This window comes from Limtongia smithiae (genome assembly GCF_038497785.1).
Source record: "Limtongia smithiae strain NRRL Y-17922 unplaced genomic scaffold V1518scaffold_7, whole genome shotgun sequence".
NCBI lineage: Eukaryota > Fungi > Ascomycota > Lipomycetes > Lipomycetales > Lipomycetaceae > Limtongia > Limtongia smithiae.
This window is the reverse complement of record NW_027117628.1, coordinates 66,063-88,949: the sequence shown is the minus strand read 5'-3', so window position 1 is coordinate 88,949 and position 22,887 is coordinate 66,063. Positions and strand designations below refer to the sequence as shown.

General features: G+C 56.3%; 13 protein-coding genes across 13 annotated transcripts; 4 read left to right on the top strand and 9 right to left on the bottom strand.

The window, feature by feature from the left end:
* Nucleotides 1-218: 218 nt before the first annotated feature.
* V1518DRAFT_394340 (uncharacterized protein) lies at nt 219-3,179 on the bottom strand. The gene is made up of 2 exons (XM_066901796.1): nt 2,886-3,179; nt 219-2,811 (listed from the first exon to the last, which is right to left on the bottom strand). The coding sequence occupies exons 1-2, from the start codon at nt 3,050-3,052 to the stop codon at nt 438-440; spliced, it is 2,541 nt and encodes an 846-aa protein (XP_066758962.1). The 5' UTR covers nt 3,053-3,179; the 3' UTR covers nt 219-437.
* A 2,055-nt stretch (nt 3,180-5,234) lies between these two features.
* On the bottom strand, nt 5,235-6,424 carry V1518DRAFT_417570 (uncharacterized protein). The gene has a single exon (XM_066904344.1). It carries the CDS (start codon nt 6,379-6,381, stop codon nt 5,284-5,286), a length of 1,098 nt encoding a protein of 365 aa, XP_066758961.1. The 5' UTR covers nt 6,382-6,424; the 3' UTR covers nt 5,235-5,283.
* Nucleotides 6,425-6,787: 363 nt separating this feature from the next.
* Nucleotides 6,788-7,070, bottom strand: V1518DRAFT_427723 (uncharacterized protein; the record flags this gene model as incomplete). The annotated part of the gene is made up of 3 exons (XM_066906053.1): nt 6,788-6,866; nt 6,919-6,988; nt 7,040-7,070. 3 exons carry the CDS (start codon nt 7,068-7,070, stop codon nt 6,788-6,790), a joined length of 180 nt encoding a protein of 59 aa, XP_066758960.1.
* A 217-nt stretch (nt 7,071-7,287) lies between these two features.
* V1518DRAFT_417564 (uncharacterized protein) lies at nt 7,288-8,927 on the top strand. Its single transcript, XM_066904343.1, has one exon. It carries the CDS (start codon nt 7,535-7,537, stop codon nt 8,753-8,755), a length of 1,221 nt encoding a protein of 406 aa, XP_066758959.1. The 5' UTR covers nt 7,288-7,534; the 3' UTR covers nt 8,756-8,927.
* Nucleotides 8,928-8,951: 24 nt separating this feature from the next.
* On the bottom strand, nt 8,952-10,326 carry V1518DRAFT_394336 (uncharacterized protein). The gene is made up of 2 exons (XM_066901795.1): nt 9,869-10,326; nt 8,952-9,812 (listed from the first exon to the last, which is right to left on the bottom strand). Exons 1-2 carry the CDS (start codon nt 10,221-10,223, stop codon nt 9,301-9,303), a joined length of 867 nt encoding a protein of 288 aa, XP_066758958.1. The 5' UTR covers nt 10,224-10,326; the 3' UTR covers nt 8,952-9,300.
* Nucleotides 10,327-11,512, bottom strand: V1518DRAFT_417561 (S-adenosyl-L-methionine-dependent methyltransferase). The gene has a single exon (XM_066904342.1). The coding sequence runs from the start codon at nt 11,309-11,311 to the stop codon at nt 10,508-10,510; it is 804 nt and encodes a 267-aa protein (XP_066758957.1). The 5' UTR covers nt 11,312-11,512; the 3' UTR covers nt 10,327-10,507.
* Nucleotides 11,304-12,279, top strand: V1518DRAFT_417560 (CAP Gly-rich domain-containing protein). The gene has a single exon (XM_066904341.1). It carries the CDS (start codon nt 11,444-11,446, stop codon nt 12,218-12,220), a length of 777 nt encoding a protein of 258 aa, XP_066758956.1. The 5' UTR covers nt 11,304-11,443; the 3' UTR covers nt 12,221-12,279.
* Nucleotides 12,280-12,297: 18 nt separating this feature from the next.
* Nucleotides 12,298-14,474, bottom strand: V1518DRAFT_374553 (Mif2/CENP-C like-domain-containing protein; the record flags this gene model as incomplete). Its single annotated transcript, XM_066901465.1, has 4 exons — nt 12,298-12,662; nt 12,713-13,455; nt 13,558-13,610; nt 13,731-14,474. The coding sequence occupies 4 exons, from the start codon at nt 14,472-14,474 to the stop codon at nt 12,298-12,300; spliced, it is 1,905 nt and encodes a 634-aa protein (XP_066758955.1).
* Nucleotides 14,475-14,937: 463 nt separating this feature from the next.
* On the top strand, nt 14,938-16,440 carry V1518DRAFT_417557 (ribonuclease HII-domain-containing protein). Its single transcript, XM_066904340.1, has 3 exons — nt 14,938-15,204; nt 15,256-15,943; nt 15,998-16,440. Exons 1-3 carry the CDS (start codon nt 15,000-15,002, stop codon nt 16,086-16,088), a joined length of 984 nt encoding a protein of 327 aa, XP_066758954.1. The 5' UTR covers nt 14,938-14,999; the 3' UTR covers nt 16,089-16,440.
* V1518DRAFT_417555 (Anp1-domain-containing protein) lies at nt 15,889-17,998 on the bottom strand. Its single transcript, XM_066904339.1, has 3 exons — nt 17,728-17,998; nt 16,973-17,670; nt 15,889-16,918 (listed from the first exon to the last, which is right to left on the bottom strand). Exons 1-3 carry the CDS (start codon nt 17,820-17,822, stop codon nt 16,215-16,217), a joined length of 1,497 nt encoding a protein of 498 aa, XP_066758953.1. The 5' UTR covers nt 17,823-17,998; the 3' UTR covers nt 15,889-16,214.
* Nucleotides 17,999-18,089: 91 nt separating this feature from the next.
* V1518DRAFT_417553 (maintenance of mitochondrial structure and function-domain-containing protein) lies at nt 18,090-19,235 on the bottom strand. Its single transcript, XM_066904338.1, has 2 exons — nt 18,970-19,235; nt 18,090-18,888 (listed from the first exon to the last, which is right to left on the bottom strand). Exons 1-2 carry the CDS (start codon nt 19,154-19,156, stop codon nt 18,128-18,130), a joined length of 948 nt encoding a protein of 315 aa, XP_066758952.1. The 5' UTR covers nt 19,157-19,235; the 3' UTR covers nt 18,090-18,127.
* Nucleotides 19,236-19,417: 182 nt separating this feature from the next.
* V1518DRAFT_417551 (adenylate kinase-domain-containing protein) lies at nt 19,418-20,767 on the top strand. The gene is made up of 2 exons (XM_066904337.1): nt 19,418-19,757; nt 19,813-20,767. The coding sequence occupies exons 1-2, from the start codon at nt 19,475-19,477 to the stop codon at nt 20,487-20,489; spliced, it is 960 nt and encodes a 319-aa protein (XP_066758951.1). The 5' UTR covers nt 19,418-19,474; the 3' UTR covers nt 20,490-20,767.
* On the bottom strand, nt 20,649-22,884 carry V1518DRAFT_417550 (WD40-repeat-containing domain protein). The gene has a single exon (XM_066904336.1). It carries the CDS (start codon nt 22,810-22,812, stop codon nt 20,737-20,739), a length of 2,076 nt encoding a protein of 691 aa, XP_066758950.1. The 5' UTR covers nt 22,813-22,884; the 3' UTR covers nt 20,649-20,736.
* Between the last annotated feature and the right edge of the window lie 3 nt (nt 22,885-22,887).

Genomic DNA, 22,887 nt, shown 5'->3' with positions numbered 1-22,887 from the left:
CTCATGACTTGGGGTTGCCCAGTACGCGTCACGTGTACCGTCAGGTTAATCCAGCTGTGGGCTTATAGTGCTCTTCGATCTTATATCTAAAGTTTTGAAGCAATTGCAGTGTTAGCGCATATTGGTATGCTCCTGGACGAGAAGCAAGAGACAGACGAAAGATGGTGATGGCCACACCAGCGCTTGAACATCGACGCCCGAAGTGTTAATAACATTTACAGATAAGCAAAAGTCATTTCATTTAATTTAATTACTTTAATTTGTGAATTAGTGTTGTTTTAGCTTAGTAACTAAAAAGAGTAATAATACATGGCCAAACCATTGACGGAAGAATGTATAAAAAAGTAGTCCAAACCAGAAATAACAAGCACACTCAGTAAAGACCCGCTCATGATACAATAACGAAAGAAACAGCATTTCTGACACAAGAAAAAGCCTTACAAGTGTTTCTCCTCCTCATAATCCGGAGGAAGACCCTCACGCACAATCTTGTTCTTGTCGTCGAAGTGCGAGCCCTCGTCGCTGATACCAATGACACTGGCGGAAGCTTCGATTTCTGTGCTCGACCAGCCGTACTTATCACGCGGAACCCACAAGAATGGGGCTTGCGCTGTAACTGCGGGATGTGTATAGGCATGACGCTCCTCGTCAACAGTATACTCAGGTGCCTTCCAGTCAGGAACCATTTTGTCCTTCATCTCAAGATAGGACGCATAGATATCCGGTCGCATGAACTTCCAGAACAGGCTAGAGTACTTCGCTTTCTGTCGGGCAGACTCGTAGTTCGCGGCAGCCTCCACGTCATTGCTCACAGTCTTCTCGACAGTTTCCTTGGGAGTGGTGGCGGTGCTGGGCGGGAAGTTGGCATCCAGTCCCATCGAGTGCGCGCGCTGCATCTGAATCGACTTGGGCAAGACAGCCAGAAGAGGCATCATAGCGTTTTGCAGAGTAATCTGGAAAAACGCAGTAAATCCAAGCGCGATCGCGACAATGACAACGCAAGCCCAGTTCTTGCCGACAACAAACAAACCAAGCATGCAAACCTCGGCAAGATACAAACCAGTGAAAGTTTGCCACAGAGCGCGCGGGTACGCCATGCCTGTAAGGTCGACCTGAGGCTTGTAAACGTACATAAAATTGTACAGGTACGCGACGTACAGAAGCCCAAATCCGAAGCCGGAGAAAAGAAGGATAAGAGGTGAAATGACAGAGTACGTAATAGCAATAACCGCCAGATTTGTGTAGATAGGGAACACGGTACCCCAGCCAATCGCACTCAAACTGACCCAGCGCTTGTACATTTTGCGCGGACTGTTGTCAAGAAGCATACCGCACACCTTGAACACAATAGATCCAACGAGCTGCAGAATAGCTGAACCAGCAACAGTAAGACCCTGAAGCATCAAGTAGGCAATAAAGAAGTTGGAAGACTTAGGCAAGTTCTGGGCGAGGACAGTCATAGCCGAGGTTGGTTCCTCGATAATCTTGGTGACCACCGACGACGCGGACGAAGTAATAGTGGTGACAAGGAAAACCTGAACGACCTGGAACAAGAAGTACGAGTTCTGGACGTGCAGCTCAACGAGTGAATGAGACGGAACACCAGCAACGCGAGCCATCAAACGGAGAATGATGGGTAAGAGCATCATGAGAACGGCAAGCATGACAGTGGGCAGAAGGGAAGTCACAATACCAAGTAGAGCAGAGGGAAGGTTAAGAATGAAGCGTAAGAAGTGCACCTTGTCCGTGATGTAGGTAATGTTGGAGATGATACCGACAACGGCGACAGGAATCGACCAGAAGATGACGAGCACAACCAGGAAAGCGGTAGAGGAGTATACACGGATTAGACGCTCCCACCACAGGAGACGAAGGTTAAACCAGATAATATCCTCTGGACGAAGACCGTGGTAACGTGGCGCCATATGCAGCGGCATGTGATGTGCAACAAGCTGCAAAGCGTCGAAAGCAGTCTCCGGAGTGGAGAACTCAATAAAAGCCGAGTTTAGCAGTTTTGCCCGGTTAGGATCGTCTTGGAGCTCCTTGATCTTGGGGTTGAGCTCGGCAAGCTGCTCGCGCGAGTATTCGATCGTATCAACCTTCTTACCAACGAGGGGCTTTAGACGGTGATGGGGACGCTTCTTGTCGGGAACATAATCGCTGACAGGACCAACAGCCGAGTCGATCTTTTCGATGTCAGCGTTCTTTTTCTCCTGCTTAGCCTTGGTTTTGAGACCTTTCTTGATGAGGGAGATCTCGGCACCTTCGAGCTTGTAAGCAAACTTGTCACGCTTCTTGATGTAGCCGGCAAGCTCAGCGTAGGATCGGTTGATCCAGATGTTCTTGGCCTCGGGAAAGAGAGCATACAGACTGCGCTCGTTCAGGAAGGCCTCAGGGACGGACTGGAAAAGCACGGTGCGGAAGGAAACACGGTTCCAGTAGTACGGAGATGTAAGCACGGCCTGACGGACGGACAGGAAGTAAATAAACTCGCGGTAGATCAAGAAGAGAATGATACCAAAGTAAATCCAGAGAAGGAAAACATGGGCGTAATAACGCTTCTGGTTAGACACGTTGGTGAACGACAGAATATCGAGACCCGTCTGGCCGGCGCCGCCGGTGGCATTGACTGGAAGCAAAATCGGGAACAGCACAACAATGCCGACGGCGGAAATCATGATGACCAGGCGCATGTAGCGCAGAAAAAAGTAGCCATCAAGGCCGGCCTGGCGGAGGACGTAGGCATCGGAGCGATAGAAAAGAGACTTCGCCCATGCCCACGTACCGACAGGAAGCGGTTCGGTGCGTTGACTGGAAGCCGTTGTCAGCGGAATTCAAGAAGGGAGAACACGCGCGCGACGGCACAAGATCAGGGAAATGCTCACTCTTCCGGTATAGTCTCCAAGAATGTCTTTGGCTGGTAGATACGGCGGTTGCGGCCTCGCAGGACGAGAAAGCAAGTGAAGAAGATGAGGAAGAGGATGCCGTTGACGATGAGGGATGTGAGGAAGGAGGAAGTGGAGGTAGAGGCAGTCTCCGCGTCGGACGACATGGTGCCTGCGGAGATGTGCTTCTGGGACGGACGCGATGCGGAGGCGGAGTGACGGGGGAGAAGGGGGAAGAAAAGGAGGATGCGGAAGAAGAAGAGGAAGTAAGACGCGACGCTCCGCTGCGGTCGCGGTCGCGGAGCAGCGCACTTGCGGACCGCGCCCGGCGTAGACCACGTCACCGCGGGTTCGCGCAGTCACACTGTGCGCATGGATCGCCCGCCGCCGTTTGCGCCAGGGCTCTCCTGCGCCGCGCCCTCTTGAAGCTAGTCCCGATCGAGACCCTGAAACGCGCCAGCCGCCTTCCAGATGCACTCTCGCACGGCTTGACTATGCTTCTTACGGCCTAGTGTGTAGCGCTCGCGCGCCACTCACGGCATAGCAGCGCCGGACGGCGGGCACCTGCCTTGCTGCGTCGTCACCCGCGCTGCGTTGGGTGCTCCCTGCATCCTGGTTCCATCCTGTCCAATCGAGCGGGGTCCAGGCGCACGCTTGTCCGCGCTGGGCCTAGTGTCACTTATCTGCGGCTGCAGCTGCTACCGGCGCCGTAGTGGCGGAAATTGCTTCTGGAAGAAACCTTGCAGGCTTCCACAGCGGCACATGCGCCGTCTGTTTGGCTGGCTCCGCGCTCTACTTGTCCTTTGCCGCGGCAACGCCATCGAGTTCCCGCTTGTCGTGTTTGACGGCGCGTTGCCATCTTCCCCGCTCTCAATGACCCTCCTCGCCGACGATCGAAGAAACCAAAATCCATGGCTGTGCACACGGCTCGTCAGCGGCTTTTCTCGTTAGCGACGCGTGTCGTGGCCTCGCTGCCGCACCGTCGTAGGCAACTCGACTCGCCGTCGTCCGGGTGTCCCAGCTACCGCAACATCGCCACACGTGCCGCTGCGCCGCTCAGCCTCCAGCGGTCAGTCGATCGTCCTGCAGCCGTTTCACGTCTAGATTTCCACTCGGCATGTGGCAGCTGGCAGGCTGCAGACCTCCCGCTCAGACGACGGCAGACTGCGAGACCCTCCTCACGGCTGGCGTCGCCGATCGGACTGTGTCGCGTCATGGTATGTCCCCTGTAGACCTGCACACAGCAAACACAAGAAACCAAAAGGACAGCGCAATTTATAAAGAGCGAGCACCTGACGACCAGAGAGTGGTCGTTGAGCTTGGAGATCGGACATGCTCGCCTTGACCTACGTAACATTCCGTACGCCCAGTCAAATTCGCAACACCCAGCCCGGCCGTCGTCGCTAGCCAAATACGCCTCCGCTGTTTACTCGACGCGCCTAGCGCAGGCATCACCAGCGCCAACCTACATCATCGCACATTCCGCGTGGCATCAGCCACCATCGTGCTCCTAACGGGTAGGCGAGAGCAAACACCGAAATCGGCTCGCGCTTGCTGGACAAAAGGAGGAAAGCGCAGGTTCATCGCGAGCCGCGAGCGGACTAGGCGGGGTGCACCGGCAGAGCCGTCAGAGAGATGCGTGCTTGGCCGTGAGGAACTGACGGGGAGGCGCAGTTCCGCGGCCGCCGCAACTTGCTGAGCAGGAGCCGGACAAGAACGAAAGATGAGCGGCAAGACTTTGCAGCTCATCTGGATCTCGTATCAGTCGAGGGTTTAGAGTACTGCCACACGGTTCCGGCACCGTTGTTTATCATGTGCGCTGGAGAACAATGGCAAGGACCCAGACGGTCACGTCCCGGCCGCCACTAAACTTGGCGGCGACAGGAAGCAACAAAGGGGGGCTATATAGCAGCCGCCGGAGAACCCTAGCAGGTAAACATCCTGCATACCTGACGCGGCAGATTTCCTCGTCACCTCCATGTCGGCTGTTGTGGCTGTTGCACATATGAAGCTCTGCCGCCGTCGGTAGGTAGTCGACCTCGCAATGCTGCAAAGCTGAGGATGGGGATCGAATCCGGCGCTGAGATCTGGACAGCGCTGGCGGCTGAGCTTCCAGCTGCAGACCCTCGGAGATAACTAACATTGAGCGTTTTTCATTTGCGCTCTGGATCACATGCTCTCGTCGTGATATCTGTTGTTGTTGTTGCGGACCGTGTCGGTGAGGTGCCGCTACCTGTCACCCGGCGCTACCTGCACCTGCTACTGGTAATGTCGAAATGATAACCAAGGCGTCGCAGAATCTGCCTCCTGATTCCGGGCGGTGATGTCATAGCAGCACATTACTTCTACAAGGGAACAGGATTCTCGTATATAATTGCATATGTACAATCAACCGTGGTTACGAATAGCCGCCATACTCCTCTGCATCATTGAAACGCCACAGACCAGCGGTCTTGGCAGCCGACACGACGGCAGCGAGCTCCTGGTCGGATGCAGGCCGGTTGATGTCCTCATAGCGGATTCCTGCGCCGCGGGTGCTCTTGCGGCCGACGTGGCCGGAGGGGAAGTATTGGGACATGACGTTGACAAAAGAGTCGCGGTCGATGTCGTTTGCGATGAAGCGCATGATTTCGCGACCGTCGTCGACGTGATTCGGCATGACGAGGTGCCGGATGAGCACACCCTGTTTTGCCAGACCATCGCCTGTGAGCTTGAGCACACCGACCTGACGCGTCATCTCGTGCAGCGAATGGCGCGCGGTCTCAGGGTATAGATCAGACTTGAGTAGGCGCTTGGAGGACTCGGGCGACCAGAGCTTGAAATCGGCGAGGTAGATATCGACGAGTCCATCGACGAGGCGAAGAGAGTCCATCGAATCAAAAGAGGAGGTATTGTAGACAATGGGAATGCGGAGACCAAGACCACGAGCAGCAACAATGGCTTTCACGACAATGGGCACAACATGCTCGGGCGTGACGAAGTTGATGTTGTGGCACCCGCCGAGATCTTGCAGCTTGACCATCCACTGCGCGATCTCGTCCGCAGTCAGCATCTCGCCGGCGTCATGCACATGCGCGATGTCGTAGTTCTGACAAAACACGCAGCGCAGGTTACACGACGCAAAGAAGATCGTACCTGAGCCGTTCGTTCCGGTGAGACAGGACTCCTCTCCAAAATGCGGCGAGATATTCGACACTGGCACACGCTCCGCACCGAGCGCGCAGTAGCCAGTGGTCTCGTAGCGGTCGACTCCGCAGTCATGCGGACACAGACGACAGTCATGCAAGTACTTCTCGGCATCGGCGACCTTCGCGTCGAGCTGTGCCTTCGTCTGGAGGAGGTATCGCGGGATGTAATCGTCCAGAAGGTACTGTGGCGGTATGCGCACGAAGCGGCGAGACCAGAGAGCGGCGACCGCTGCTGCGGATGGACGCACGAGCGGCCGCAGCAGAGCCCAGCGCATGATGCTGTTGCACGTGGAGCAGGCGAGGACCATGGCTGGGCTACGGTGCTATCGGATCGTTATCGCGATATCTTTGTGTGTGCGGCGTAAGCGTTGTGCTGCACTGGAGCAGCCCCCCGGATGTCCACACATGCTGCACACAGATGACAAACGCGAAGTTGCAAACTACAGGACGAAGTACAATACGAATGCCATGCCTCGGAGGAGAGGAAGGCTCTTTTATTTTTCGGACGAGTGATACTAAGTTACGTGTGGCCTATTGTACCCAGCGCAGAGCACTGCGTAGACGGCGACAACAACGAGCAATCGCGAGCACTAGCGAGTACACCTGGCACGGCTCCTGCGACATGACGAATCAAGCTACAGCACGGATATCAGCAACGAGGAGCTTCAACACAACACCAACACCCACAGAAACAACTCGACGGCCGCCTGCCGCCTAGGACACAGTGCACGCACCGGAGGGGGAGTCGCCCTTGGGAGGGTATGCGCTCCCGGCGGTCTTTTCGCAGGTGCACCTGGACGGGAGTTAGCGAGGAAACAACGGACGAAGAATCGTTAACAACGTACCATTCGGACTTGGGGACGGCGTCGAGGACGGAGGGGATATGCAGGCCGCAGCCCCACCAGGTTTTGCCGGCTGCGAGAAGTTAGCGGGGTTATGTTTGGCGCAGCAAGGGGAAAAACGCACAGCACTTCGAACAGACAGAGGGTTTACACATGGTGATGAAGATGGATGTGTGTGTGTTGCGGGGGAGTGACGATGTAGGATGACAGATGAGATGATGGCGTGGGAGTCGCGGCGATCTCGAGTGTGAGCGCGGGGTTTCGTGGGGTGGCGGTGCGTGGCGGGGCAGCCATTGGCGTCCTTGCCGCCGTGGCGGTGCGTCGCGGAGAGTGCGTGCAGCAGCTGCGCAATTGCTGCTTCGTCGCGCGCTTCCCCCAAACTCCCCGCTTCCAGTTTCACTGGCCTCCCAAGACCCTCCCCCCTCCGCACCTAAGCTGCCCGCCCTGAGCCTCCGCCGCCGCGCCGCCCGTCCCGGCTGCCACCCCGTCCGCCATACTGCCACCGCCATCGCGGCAAAGTCATCCGCCTACACGCATCCCCTCCTCTCTGACCCCCTTCCCCCCACCATTCACACTGGCCCCCTCCGACCGCGCGCTTCCGTTGCCGCTCCCCAACAGCATGGCCAAGGCCGGTGTCGTTAACCTTGGTTCGCTCGTGCTACAGAACCCCGTCTACCGCATATCCGGCATCATTCTCATCACATGGGCGCTGTTGCACTTCATCTTCGGTGCCGGCCGCGGAGACGGCGGTATGTCGAATGAGCAGGCCCAGGCCAAGGCCCGTGCCGCGCTCCAGCGCAAGATTGATCAGGCGGAGCTCGGCCAGGACGGCTTCAAGCGCGGCCCCGTCGACTACTTTGCCGACTTCTACGGGGCTCAAGAGTGCGAGATCAACTCCCAGCGCCTCTACAACCCCATGATGAAGCCCGACGGCTCTCTCGTCCGGCCCTACTGCGAGAACAAGGCCCGTCTCCTTGACGCTCTTTCCGGAGGCGGCCGCATCGGCTTCAACTCGCCGTACCACCCGCTCGACTGCGAGTACCGCTGGTTTTCCCCCGAAGAGGTCTGTATGATCCTTGATCGCTTCGATGCGTTGATCTTCATCGGCGACGCCCGCTCATCTTCCCACATTTACGGTGCATTCAACTCGATCCTCCGCAAGAACGTCGCTTGGGGTGCGCTCAAGAACTGGGAGCTCAACGACCAACTGCGCCGCCGCTGCCGATGCGAGTTCCAGTACACCAACGCGCAGTGCTCCGGTGGCGGCACCGGCGTCGTCGACCACATGATCGTCGACTCGACCGAGATTCTCGGCGCGAAGGAAGACGCCACCAAGACTGGGGCGCCGTATGCCTGCAACCGCATTTTCCATGGTCTTCTCGACGTCTCGGCGGAGCCCGTGCCCTCATCCACCCTCGAGGAGCTTGACGAGCTGTTTGTTACCTACCACAAGACCGCCAAGCCCGTGCCGATCATCTTCCAGCAGGGCCTCTCTCACGGCTTCAACTGGGACAAGACAACAAAGGTCATGGACGTCATCCTTGAGCAGGCCAATAAGCACGAGCCCAACCCCAATCACCGTCCCATCCTCTGGATCGGTGCCTCCTCCGCCGGCCATCTCAAACCTCCCGGCGCAATTATCGAACAGGGCAACAATGCACTTTACCACTTCAACGTTGAGATGACCAAGCGCGCTCACGACCGTGGCTTCGATGTCCTCAACCTGTACAACCTCACCCTCCAGGCCGATTCCTACGACGGCACCCGATACGGCCAAGACGTCTCCCTTGTCTCCGCCATGATGGTCATCAACTGGCTCTCACGGATTGAGACGCTCTAGTTCTGCTTGTTTTCTTCTAACTATTTTCGTGACCATCTATTTTCTTCTTGTATAGTAGTTCATCTTCTCTCTTCTGCTTAGTGCGTCATGCCATCTTAGGGTTTTAAAAAATAGGGTTACCACCCCAACCCAAACTCTAATTCAATAATAAAAATCTTCAAGTTTTTCCCTCTCCTCCTTTCTTCTCCACAGGTTCGGTCGGTAGCGTCGGGGGTTTTGCTCCCGCGCTGCTGCGCTCGATGATCAGCGGAGTCGGCCAGTCCTGTGTGCTGACTCTTGTATTGGCCGGGATGCCCCTTCGGGGGGAATGGTCGATCTACTTGGGTTCCTACGACGGACTTCCTGGTCGACGAATCTCATAGCAACACGGGCACACACGGAGCGGGGGACCTGAGGCATGGCTTCTGGCTTTCTCACTCACGCGCGCGCCTGCAGCTTATTCCTAAATGCTACGTACGGCCGTTGGCTAATGCACGTTTGGGTGTGACCTTGCTGCGCACATTTTGTAATCGATTGATCTTGTTCTTATTAGCCTTGCGGCACATTTACGCTTTGAAAAAATCCGCGATGGTGACCCACTTCCATAAGCCAGGGTTCACAAATTCGTTATCGTTCCCTGAGAACGAGAACGCCTCACACTCCGGGTGCGCCGACATCGTCTTCAACTTGGCGCCGATGTCAGTGGACTCGGCATCCGTCGCGACCGAGAAGTCTGGCGCAGGCGTGTACGTGACCGTCAGCTTCTTGCCTGTGGCAGCCTCGTAGATATCTACCGTCTCGTTCAGCGTGACCGCGTTGCCCTGTACCGCGACGTAGTCCGGCAGCTCCGAGGCTGGCCGGTAAGCGAGCGAAGCTACGGACAGGCCGATGTCGGCAAGGTCGGTCGTCGTCACCTTTTGCGTACCGTCCCCGTAGAACTGAGCGGTGCCATTCTTGAAGTCGTGGCCCATAAAACCAAACACAAACAACTTCGAAAACAACCCGGTTACGACCGACACGACCTTTGGGATGCCCGCCTTGCGAGCATACGTCGCGTGATCCGCCTTCAGGGACAAGACTGCGGATGTCAGCCGTCACGTCAACAGATCGCTACTGCACACAATTGCAACTTACATGTCTTGACGCCAGTGCTCTCGAGCTTGCGGTAGTCGCACCCAAACTCAGACGGGAAGTACTTTCCAACGCCGGCGGTGACCGCGGCGTCGACCAGGACCGTCCAGATATCCGGCGCAAAGCCAATCAGATTCACCAACGCATCCACGCCCTTAAGCGCCGCCACAACGGTCGCGGGATCAGCGTAGTCGACTTGCACGAATTTGACTCCGTCAATTGGCTCCTCCGTCGCGACGTCACGGGTAAGCGCGATCACGGGCAGAGCGTACTTGCCGCTGAACAGCTCGGAAGTAAACGCCGCGACCATTGGCTTGAAGAGGAAGCCATGAGTTCCAGCAACAGCAATTGTCGTCATGTTGTGTATCGAATTGTGTGTTTGTGTATGGTGAGGTAGGAATCGATGTGGCTGATCGCGGATGTAGCCCGATATTTATGCGCGGTCACGGGGGCCACGGAGGTCCGCGTTTGAGCTACGCACGTAAGCAACCGCCGAGCTCACTCAGCTGCCCCGCGTTCCCAATGCGGAAGGCGGGGTTTGCGATTTGTTATCGCATCGCAGGGACTGTGTGTCGATCTGTGATCAGTGAGCTGGATCACACACCCCACTTCCCACGGCCACCTCGCCGGACTGTTGTACATTCATGTGCTAGGCGTGGCTTCTACCCACCAATTATCCCGCTCGTAGCCTCCCGTCACAATCACTCCTCCCGCAGCGACAATATCCTCCTCAAGTTCGCCCTTGCGGTAGAGGTGGTAATATCGCTCCTTGACTACCGCCTCAGCTTCGTCGCTACCCGCCGTCGTGCCCTTCGCCTTGCCATTCGCCGTCACCCACGGCACCATAACGTCCTGCGCATGATGCTCATCCCATCCCCGTCGGGACTGCTGTTGCTCCAGCGCCCACACGTAGATTAGCGCCCGTCCGCCTCTTCGCACACTGCCCAACACACACCGCACAACCTCGACCCGCCGCGCCCGGCTCGCAAAATGGTGCACCACCGCAATTGAAATCGCAAAGTCACACCGCCCTGGACACGTCGCTGGAAACAAAGCGTCTGCCACGCCAACGTCTGCACGAGCCGGTGGTGATTGCCCGTCTGCGACAGCTAACTCTACCTTTTCCTTCCTCGCAATGGACGCCAAATTCGCCGACATGTCTGTCGCGACGATGTACACTTCCCGGTTCACATTGAGATATTTGCCATTACCGCAGCCGATGTCGACTCCAACAGAGCCTGGCTCGCGCGCAAGCAGAAACGCGGAGACTATTGGCCATGGTTTGTACCGAGTTTGTGAGAAATGCGATGCTATTTCTTCGTACACTTTGTGAACGTGCTCACGTTCCAGTGCAACCGCTGCGGAGTCGGTGGTGACTGTGCCTGTAGATGGAGGGCTATGTGATACTGCCGATGTCATTCTTGTGTCGTGCTTGCCGTGCTCCATGCAGGTGAAGGTGATCGTGAAGACGTGAAGAGAATCGCGCACACGAGACCCAAATTGCGTTTGTTGACCTTACCGCCTCGACGCGTCGCGAACGCGGCAGCAAGCTCCCCATTCCACCCCATCCTCATCACCATGGCCGATGTTCCATTGGTGGTTACCACCACCCAGATCACCGCCGAACGCCGCATCTCCCCGTCCTGGACCATCACGGAGCTGAAAATCCGCCTTGAGCCAGTCACCGGCGTCCCCGCGTCCGCGCAGTCGCTCGAGGTCTTCGTCGCGCACTCACAAATCCCCATCCGTATCACCGCCGCCGACGAGGACACCACAACACTAGCACAAGTCCCTGGTGCGCCACTTGACGTGCCGTATGCGCGATTGCACGTCTCTGATACGCGGCCGCCGGGCGCACGCGAGAATTACACCGACGTCTCGGCGGTCGAGAAGTTTGAGCTTACACCTGAAGAGTACGAACGACGCGCTGACACTGTTCTGGCGTGGAAGAAACGCAACCACTTCGGTCGTTTTAACACGTCTGCAGTTATTCCTATCTCGGACTTTGTGCAGACAGTCGCGAGAGCAGGCATCGCACCCGGCAAGCGCTGCCGCGTCCTACAGCCTAACGAACGCCGCGGCGTGGTTCGCTTTGTTGGCGAGGTGTCTGAGCTTCCTGCTTTTGCACAGCTATCGCCGGACGACAAAGATCTGTGGGTCGGCGTCGAGTTCGACGAACCTGTCGGTAAGAACGATGGCTCCGTCACGGTTCCGGGGCGGCAAGGCCCTGCCAAACGGTATTTCTCCGCCAAACCCAATCACGGGTCGTTCGTTCGCCCTGACAAGGTCGACGTCGGCGACTTTCCTGAGATCGACATATTTGCTGACGACGACGACGACGACGACGAGATATGACTTATGTGCTATTCTATTATTTCACACAAAATTAATCTTACAAGTAAACCACTCCCCCATACTCCCAACCGCCCTATCTAATTCGCCTCCGTGTCTTTCCGCGCCATTTCGCTGTTATACAACGTATCCGTCGCCTGCGCGAAAAATACCAACGCACGCTTGTCGCCCACATTCCGCAGGCTGTAATAATTCCCCCGCGGAACAATAAAATGGCCACCGCGCCGCTGGCGGAACGTGCAGTCCTGGACCGTTATCTCGACGTACCCTTCCACGACGCAGAATGTCAGGCAGTTGTGCTTGGATGGCTTCACATCCTTGTAGCCCTTTGGCGGAAGATTCACCATGCCAGATGCCATGAAACCGCTCTCGTCGAAGGTCTTGGCGAACTTGAACGACGATGCGGCGGACATGTACGATATCGCGTGGCCCGACACTCCAATCTCTGTAGCGTTGTCAGTACAAACTCGCCAACAAAACACGCACTGCACATACTCCGTGAAACCGTGGTATTCGGTTGCATGTAATCTTGAACATCCGCGTAAACTTCCTCTGGATCACTGTGATAGCCATTCTCCTCATCTAGGTCAGACAACTCATCCACGCTCGCAGCCTTCCTTCCTCGATATGACTTCTTGTGATGCCCTGTTGATGACCCCCGCGGCGCAGCAGGAGCTGGCGAGTCTATCAGGATGATCTCCTTGATCTGTGGTACCTTGACGGATGTCTCCGCATCCCGCTTCTGTGTATACACGACGCGCTCATTCCTCCAGAATGCAACAGGCTGCACGCGCACGCGCTTTGAACGCCGTACATCACCGTCGACATCATCATCCTCATCGTGCTTGGGTATCACATGCTTCACGCTAGTCATTGCTTTGCTTGGTTGAGATAAAGATACTCTCTCGTCGGTAGAAGTAGTGGTTGTCGTTCTCGCCCGTGACGGCGCCGGCTGGGAAGATGACAGTCGGTGCTTGTTTGGTGCTGATTGTCGCGCAAGTTTCGCGATCGCTGTCCGTGATGGTGCAACCTTAGCTTTAGGCGGTGCAGTTGTAGTTTTTGATAGCGACGAAGATGATGCTTTGGATTTATCATCCTTCCCTCGCCGGCTCGCTTTTATCGGTATCGGCCGCTCTGATTCGCTGTCTGATTGGAATGCGTCCTCTGAGTCTGAAAGTTCCGGCACCTCTTCTTCGATCTCCTCTTCTTCGTCTTCTTCGGCCTCTTCCTCTTCTCCGCTCTCGCCCTCAGTCTCAGCCTCAATAAAGTTAACTGCAGATTCCACAGCGCTAATCACCTCGTCATCTGCAGCTTCCGACTCTGATTTTTCGGACTCTGACTCTTCAGACTCTGATTCTGGTTCTGGCAGGCTGTACCGCTTGATTGCGTTACTCTTTGTGCGCCGCGCCATCCGTGGTCCTGCCTTCCGAGTAGATACTGGATTTTCAGGCCCTGAATTGACGGATACTGGTTTAGCCGGCGCTGACTTGGCGGGTGCTGGCTTGACGAGTACCGGGTTTGCTGTCACAGACTTGGAGTGCCGCACAGCGGTATTGCCTTTTATGGTCGCGATTGGCTGCTGTAATTTCTTCTCCGCAAGCTTCTCAATCCGCAAATGGCTTTCCCGTTCTTCGCGTTCTTGTAGCTCCTTGTATGCCTTCATCTTCTCTTCGATCGGATCAGCCATGTCATCCTTCTCAGCGTCAGCCTCGCTGTCACTGTCGACGTCCATCTCTACATCTTCATCATCGCCGACAATACTTCGAGCAGATCTGAAAGACGTCTCAGCGTCCTGTACGCTGTCATTATCTTCCCTCCGTGCGTGTACATCATCCTCCAGCACATCGTAGTCCGCCATCGAAAACGGCTTGCCCTGTCGCGCTTTCGACTTGCCTTTTCCCGAGACAGCAATCCCCGTAGGAGCAGGCGATGACGAGGTTGAAAAGATCAATTTCCGCGCGATACTTTCAAGCGGCGGCTGCGGCGGCACGGACTCGTTGCGTCGTGCGGGCGAGCCAATGTTTGTCTTCACCGGCGTGCGTCGCGGGAGTAACGGGCCCACACTTGACGCGCGAGGTTGCTGTCGTCGTACCGGTGATCCTTGGATGTTGTTATTGGTCCTGTTCTCTTGTAGCACGACGTTGTCGTCGGTGATCTCCATTGACTCTTCGGTATCAAGTGTCTTGCTGCCTCCGATAGACTCGTTTGCGGGCTTTTCTTCAGGCGAAGACAAGAAAAAGTCGTCGACGTTCTCCATGCCATAGTCATCGCGCTTGCCTGTGTCTGCAATGTGAATGCCGGTGCGTCTACGGATTAAATATCTGCGTTAGTCCCATGGCTCCAAGAGTTGTCAACGTGAACACAGCAGCGGTAACATACCGACCGGCGACACCAATCTCGGCGAAATTAAGCGGCCGCGCTGTACGTTTAGCGGCAGGCGACGCCATTGTAACTGCGTAGACGGTGGCGAGCGTGGTGATCAAGCGGTAGCTGGCGTCAGAGCTGTTGTGATGTGGTACGGTTGTGCCACCCGCGTGCGTCGATGCGACACGGGAGACTGGCGTCGCAGGCAAAACAAATCGGCTCCGCCGTATTAGTCGAACGGTGCGAAGTCAGCCAGTGGCAGTCGTCGCGAGACCCTTATCCGGGGATTGTATCGATGCGATGAGGCGGTTCGATATTCACGATGCGTAGTCAACAATAACGTTACCCGGACAACACGGCACTCGACGCGTCCTTTGTTCGAACTCCTGCAACATGCTTCTAGGCACAGGCACCCAGAATGGACACGACAGATGATATTGCAGACGATGTCGACGAGACTACCGCCGCTGTCTGTTCCTTGCCATTTGTGCCACCAGGTGTGAAGCAGATGCAGGACGAGGACGAGTCGTGTACGCATCTATCCGCAGTACCCTCCGCCATTGGCGACGCGCGCGAACCATGTATTCTCGGCGTCGATGAGGCCGGTCGCGGACCTGTTCTGGGCACGTATTCATTTACTGGGCGATGATGCCACGGCTGCTAATACCGCGCAGGTGCAATGGTCTACGCGGCGTGCTACTGTCTAAAGACCTACGCAGACAGCAGTCTTGCGAGCCACGGCTTCGCAGACTCCAAAGTTCTCACCCACGACGCGCGTATGCACCTCTTTTCGAGAATATGCGATGACTCCTCTCTTGGCACCGACACCAACTCAACTGAGCTCTTCGACAATATCGGCTACGCAACCCGCATTATGTCCGCGCGCGACATTTCACGCGGCATGCTTCGTCCGTACACAAGTCGCGTGTACAATCTCAACGAACAAGCTCACGACGCTACGATTCAGCTTATATGCAACGTACTTGCGCAGGGCGTTAATGTTACGGAGATCTACGTGGACACCGTCGGTCCGCCGGCGACATACCAGGCAAAACTGTCACGGCATTTTCCACTGATCCAGATCACCGTCACGAAGAAGGCGGATTCCTTATTTCCTATTGTATCCGCGGCAAGTGTGGTTGCCAAAACGACACGTGATGCCGCACTGTGGTCGCGGTCTGAGAATGCTCAAGATGAAGATCTCGATTCCTGGGGCTCGGGCTATCCATCAGATGCACGAGCTGTCAACTGGCTCAAGACCAATCTCGACCCCGTCTTTGGCTGGACGGATGTCGTGAGATTTTCGTGGCAGACAACAAAAGACTTGCTGGACAAATATGAAAATGTCAAATTGGTTGAGTGGTGAGTTGCTGTCTCCGATCTTTCCCACCTGAGGTTTCTCACTCATTCACACAGGCACGACCCAAATGGCAAACTCGAATTCAAACCCCCACCGCAACAACCTGCCCTGCCATGGTTTGGCAATCCAGTTACTTCGGAGTTTTAAGTCATTTCTAAATGCATTTTCATCTCGCTATACATCAAAACCATGATTATGTACAATACATACCATATATGCCACTCCACGACGCGCAAATAGTACAGGATGTATGTACATATCGCGCAGTGCAGACTATATTTCCTCCGACACGGCGACAATCTCAATTGGCTTCTTTGGCTTGTTCTCTGCTACCATCGGCCCCGAATTGTCTGAGCCAGCTGTCTTGTCTTGATCTGACTCGTCTGCGTCGTTGCTGGTGTCTTCAGGGACCTGCGGTATGCGAAACTCCGCATCCTCTTCGTTCACCTCTTCCTCTTCCTCCACCTGCTCGACAGCTTGTTTCTTGCGCCTACCTCGTCTCGAAGTTCTTGGCCGCGGCTTCGGCTTCGGCTTTGGCTTCTGTGGCTCCTTGTCATCGACGCTAGCTTCAAAGATATGCCAGATGACATACTGCGGCAAGCCAATGACTCTATACCCCATCCGCTTGCACATCTTGCCGAAACCCTCTGTCTCAGCATGGTTCATGAACGCAAAGCCCGGGAAATCCGCACCAGACCGGAACACGGACGCCTTGACCAGCAAAGACACGCCGCCGACACCATCAAGTTCGATCTCGTCATGCATGTTGTCCGGCGTAGCAATGTTGGCGGGGTCGCGTGAGTAGGCCAGGTGTGGGCGCCAGGTCGCGTACTCTGCATAGCCCTCAACGATGACAGCATCCTCGTCTAGCGACATAGCGAGCTTCTTCGCGGCCTCGGATTCCTGCCATGCATTGAGATCATACGGCTGCTCGCGCTCATCCCCCCCTATCCAGTCCGGTAGCGGTCTCCAGACGTCTGGCAAAGTGGTTAGTGGGATGTACTACAGCAAAGATTCACAGAGTCACATACTTGGAACAATTACGTCGGCATCGTGCGTCATAAGGTCCTCGATGATAGTAGCCGGCGCAGTGAGAATGTCAGCATCGCGCCAGTACACCCAACTATGCTCGGGTCGTAGCGCCGCGGTCAGCAGCCAATTCCTCGCCCGACCCATAAGCTTGCGCCGAGAAGCCTGAGCCGCAAAACCGTGGCGATCGGAGAAACTCTGTCCCACGATTTGACCAAAGTCCTTTTCGTAAATCCGCGCACTATTGTACCGTATTGCGTGGTTCTGGTCGGATTGCAGCTCCGTAAGTAGCCCTGTCAGCACGTCGACGGTGTTGTCACGCGAGTCAGACACCAAAAATGCTAGGTCGAGCAGAGTATGCGGATATGTGAGGTTTTGAAGGTGTGAGAACAGCAACGGCAAGTGTCGTACTGCGTCTCGAAGCGGCACGCAGAGCAGTACCCGCTCGTGCTCATGCGCGCCATGAGCAGTCGCTTTCGCCTCAGCGAGGTCGAAGTAGCTGACATGTGCGTCCTCTGGCAGCCGCCTCACCTCGGCTGCGAATCTAGCTTCCGAAAATGGTCGCAGCATGGTGTATACGACGTAGGATAGCGCGAGAAGAGAGAGAATAACGAGTCGGCTTACTAGCCGGCTGCTGCGTAGCCGGCTATAGGCGGACGACGAACGCCATGGCTGTAAGTTGGCATGCGAGCGGCTATTCCTGAGGTGAAAGTCAATTAATGGTTATGGTGTTGCTAGATAAAGACCGAAAACGCACTTCCGCCCTTGCTTAGCCGGGGAAAACCGTGGCAGCTTCTCACGGGGTGGAGGAGACCGACGCGCGGCCAACGAGGAGGAGAAGAGAGAGACCATTCAGGCGGGCGGAGGAGGCCGTGCCTGGACGCGCCTGCGATGGCGACGGCGAGGACTATAACTTAGCAACGATAGAGTCGAATGAAGAAGTATCTATCGTGCGCGTGGGCATGCAATTGGCGTCTCTGTAGAGGGGAAGAGGTGGTGATACCGGCACTGCGGCATATGGAAAAGCGTGGCCAGGGCGCGATATTTGCGGAGTTTTTGGGAGGAAAGAAAGTTTGGGCAAAGTGGGCGCAGGCAAAGACGCACACGCGTCGTAGAGGCTGAAGTAGGTGCTAGTAATACATTCATACAATATGTGATCAGACAGACTGCTCCACCTTGTTCTCGATGAGGTCGTGGAACGCGATGATAGCACGGATCAGTGAGCTCAGGTACACGGTCATGAGCTCGTCGTTGGTCTTGACTGTGAATGCGCGCATAAGCTCGCTTGTAGCTTGCTCTGATTCAGCGCTGGGGGCGCCCGGGGACGATGATTTGAGATGCGGTGAAATGGCAGAGGGCGTGGACAGGTTGGGCAGAAGGTTGAACATGTCCTGGAGCTTGTTGAGGATGACGTGGTTGACAGGGAGTTCGCCGGTGACGACCTTCGAGAGGTATGTCGCGATCTCATTCAGGCGGTGGTGAAGGCCTTTGAGAGACTGAAGCTGCTGTGTCAGCCGTGACGACAGCGTGCCGACGGCAGCATCACGTATGTCGCGCAGTAGATGCTCGACGCCAATCTCCTCAGCTTCTTCGGCCTCGATGACGGACGGTGTGTGAACGAACGTGCGCGCGGTCGTAGACCCGTCGTCCTTAATTTCTTCAACGGCAAAGTATGCATCCGTCGGCACGTTGATTGATCGCAGGTGGACGTCGACGACGACGAGCAGCGGGTTCGGCGTGTAGCGCTTGAACAGATCGCTGATCTCCAAGTCCGCGGAATGGCGCTTGGGACCGGTGTGGTACCAGCCAACAAGCTTCTCGCGCGCATTGATGGTCTTAAACATGTCATTCATGAGCTCGATATAGTTGTGGTCAAGAAACCAGACGGAGGCATCGCGGTCGTCTTCCTCGAACGGGACTGGCAAGGGTAATTGTCAGTAGCTGATCACGCACACGCCGCGATATTAAACGGCAACACATCAACGCATCGCAAACTCACCCGCAAAAGAGTTTGTGACGCGAATGATAGAACCTGAGGTCTGTCCGAGGAGCACGCCAACGACGCGCTTCCGCGTGCCCTTGACGGTGCGATTATAGTGGTCGACGACGGAGAGCAGCACGAGCGGTGCGACCGTCACGGTGAGCTTGGTCTGGACAAGACTCTCTGTAGTCGTTGCGGCCGGCATGCTGAAATGGGGTCGACCAGCGGGAGATCGATGAGGAGAGGACGGTAGAGACGGTGATAGAGTAATGCTGCGTATGGTGAGGATGGACTTGAGTGTCAAGTTCATTCCTCCGCCGTCCATGGCGCCGCACGTGTCAGCGCAGGGGCTGGTGGCTGTGGCTGGGGCTGAAGTGGCAGTGCACCGGACGGGAGGAGTCAAGCCTGACCCGGGCTGGCTTAAACTGCGCAGACCCGGTGGCATCTGGGGCAGGTCCGCTGGGGAAAGGTTGCCGGGCCGGAGCTTGCTCCGTTGCTGCAGCCAATAAAGGCGTATAAAGAAATGACAAGAGAATCCGATTGTCCTCATCGCCTCCCTCGTCTCCACGATCTCCACAGCACTGCTCTCCTTCGCCAGTCCACAATGTCCGAAGACAACATCGTTTATACCTTCAAGGGTGCGCTCGCGCTTGCGTCCATGCTTCCTTCGCCAGAGTTCAAGAGCACGGTCAAGTATGACCCCAAGTTCATCGAGCTCAAGAAGTTCTTCACGGGCGACGACTCCATCATCTCCAAGCTGTACACCCCTCACATCCGTGTCGTCCTCATGGGTCCCCCCGGTGCCGGTATGTGCTTGGAATGTAATTGCGCTGCTCTGCGGCTTTTAACGGTTCGCTCTAGGCAAGGGCACCCAGGCTCCGGTCCTGAGCAAGTACTTCCTCGCCTGCCACCTGTCGACCGGCGACATTCTCCGCTCGCACGTCACCAAGGGCACTGAGCTCGGTAAGCAGGCCAAGGAGATCATGGACCGCGGTGGTCTCGTCTCGGACGATATCATGGTCGGCATTATTGAAGACGAGCTCAAGAACAACACCACCTGCAAGAACGGCTTCATTCTCGACGGCTTCCCTCGCACTGTCCCACAGGCTGAGAAGCTTAATTCGATGCTCGACGCCCGCAGCGAGCCCCTTCAGAAGGCCATCGAGCTCGTCATTGACGACTCCCTGCTCGTGTCCCGCATCACTGGCCGCTTGATCCACCCCGCCTCCGGTCGTTCGTACCACACAGAGTTCAACCCCCCCAAGATTCCCATGACCGACGACATCACCGGCGAGCCATTGATCCAGCGTTCAGACGACAACGTCGACGCCCTGAAGAAACGTCTCGTCACCTACCACGCGCAGACCGAGCCCATTGCCCAGTTCTACAAGGAGCAAGGTATTTGGACCGGCATCGACGCCGCTCTGCCCCCGTCCCAGGTCTCCGTCGCGGTCAAGAACAGCCTCGGCTGGGAGACCTACGTCAACGCACTCACCTTCCAGAAGTACTCTGAGCTCAAAGCCACATACAACAAGTAAAACACTTGCCGAGTTATTTCTTCACTCCACAACATCTCCCGCGCCGCACCCGCATCCACATCGCATGATCAATCACGCCGCACTTGTCTATGTATAATACGAGGACACAAAAGAGAGTCGCTCTCGCTTACCTATAGAGTTTTGTATAAAAAATCCAGCCTATCTTCTAAACCGCTCTGCTTGGCGCGAATGTCCATTCAGCTATGGTACATAGCACTTTATTTACCGATTCCTTATCCCATCTTCCTCAACTATAATACACCATACACGTCCTTTCAGTTCCTGTAACGGCAGTGCTCCGTCCGTCGGGGCTCGTCTGAATTGCTGTGATGCCACCGAGTCCCTTTTCGAGCGATCGCGCCGACAAGCGCGATCCATCAGCATCATCAGCTACGTCCCACGCGTTTAGCACGCCGTCCTTTGAACCCGTCAGCACGCGAATGCCAGTCTGATGCGCCCCCGGCGCAGACTCAGGAACGTTGATGATGTCGAACGCGAAAATCGGGTAACTGTATTCGACCTTGCCCACCATCGCGCCGCTGCGCAGATCCCAAATGCGCAAGCGGCCAGCGAGGTCGCCCGACGCGAGGATCGGACGCGAGGAACACAGTTTCATAGAAATCACGCCCGCATTGTGGCCTTCGAGAATGATCTTGGTTGTCCGTGTCTGCATGTCCCATATCCGCACGCTGCTGTCATCAGAGCCGGACATCAGGCACTCCGGTGCCGAGGGGGAGAGAGACACCGCCTGCAGCACATTCACGACGCGTGAGTGGCCGCGCAGCACGCGAGACGGCGCGGTGACGGCTGTTGATGCGACTAACGACCCAGTTCCGCGGAGCGGTATTGAGAATGTGTCGATTTCACCACTGACGCCCGTTGTGATCGCGATTGTCGCCGTATCGGCGCCACCATGAAGCAAGACAATATCGCACAGCGAGTCTTTCATGTATGAACTTGCGTTATCTTCGTCGACAGCATCAGCCTCTCGTGACGACGGCGGTTTGCTTAGCACGCGAACAGGGCCCTTTGTCGACGATATCGGACTACAGTCCCACACCGCGGCATGCCGTAGACAGTCAATAGTCACAATTAGTAGTAACGATGGCGTTGCTAGAAAACGCGCACACATGACAGGCGCGGTATGGAACCCAGAAAATGTGGTTTTCAGTTTTGGCGGAAAGACGGTGATATCCCAAAGATGTACCGAACCAGCAAACGTTCCCGCGCAAAGCATGCCACCATCCGATGTGAGCGCGACGCAACACACCTCGTCGTCGCGTGAGGGTATCGACACGACAGCAGCGGTCTGCATCCGCATCTCGCCGTCGTCACCGTTGCTACTACCAGTTCCCGTAGCCGAAACCGCGTATACAGCGATATTCGATTCTCGCGAGTTTGTGAGTGCGAGTCGCGAGCCGTCGGTAGCCCATGTGCTATCGGTGCCACGCGCAGAATCAGGAAGCGGCGAGACGTGCAAGCGCAGCGGAGGTAGTGGGACCGGACGCTTGTGGAAGAGGTCCGCGGCGTTGGCGATGCTGTGTGTGCGGGTGTGCGATGTCTTGACGCGCTTGACGATGTCTTCTGAGGCTGTGGTGGAGTGCTCTGATGGTGTGGCCCCGGCCGTGTCGGCCTCGCGCTTGGCCTTGGACTTTTGCTCGCTGTCAATAGGAACAGGCTCAAATTTAGTCTTGGGTGCATGACGCAGGTGGTCGGCCTCGACGGCCACGGCATCATCGTCGCCATCATCGTCGCCGTTATCCTCGTCATCGTTATCATCGTTATCGCCCGCGCCTTCATCATCCTCGTCTTCATCGTCGTCATCGTCGTCATCGTCTTCCTCGTCATTATCATGACTGCGATGAACATCGTCCAGTCTCCGCTTCCGCGGCCCTCCAATTGCAATGGCGTCCTCGTCCTCCTGCGCGGTGGCGGCCGCGCTGGCAGCCAGTGCCAGCAACCTCGCCCCGCCTGCGCTGCCACCAGCGGCAGGGTCTGCGAGCTCGCCATCGGCGCGTACAAGCCGCTCGATCTCCATGTACTGCAGCCCCTTTTGGAAGACCGAGACAAGCAAGCCCACAGGTGTGCGGTCCGCGAGCGCGGAATCAGGCTCTCCAGCGGCGGCTTCGGCCTCAAACACGCGGGTCGTGTGCGCGTGGCCTGCCTCTTGCAGATAGCGCCAGATGAGATAGTTGAGCTGCTCTGATGTCGCGGACATCGCGGACATGGTGGCGCTTCTATTATGGGGAGGGGGTGGTGCAGGGAGAGCGGGACCGCGCATGGTCTGCTTGCTGGAGGTGTCGATGGCGATGGAGTAGTGCATGTCGGTGCGAGTGCGAACACGAACCCGAGCGAGAGAGGAGCACAAATGTGGCGCGGCGCGACGGTTGCGTCGATG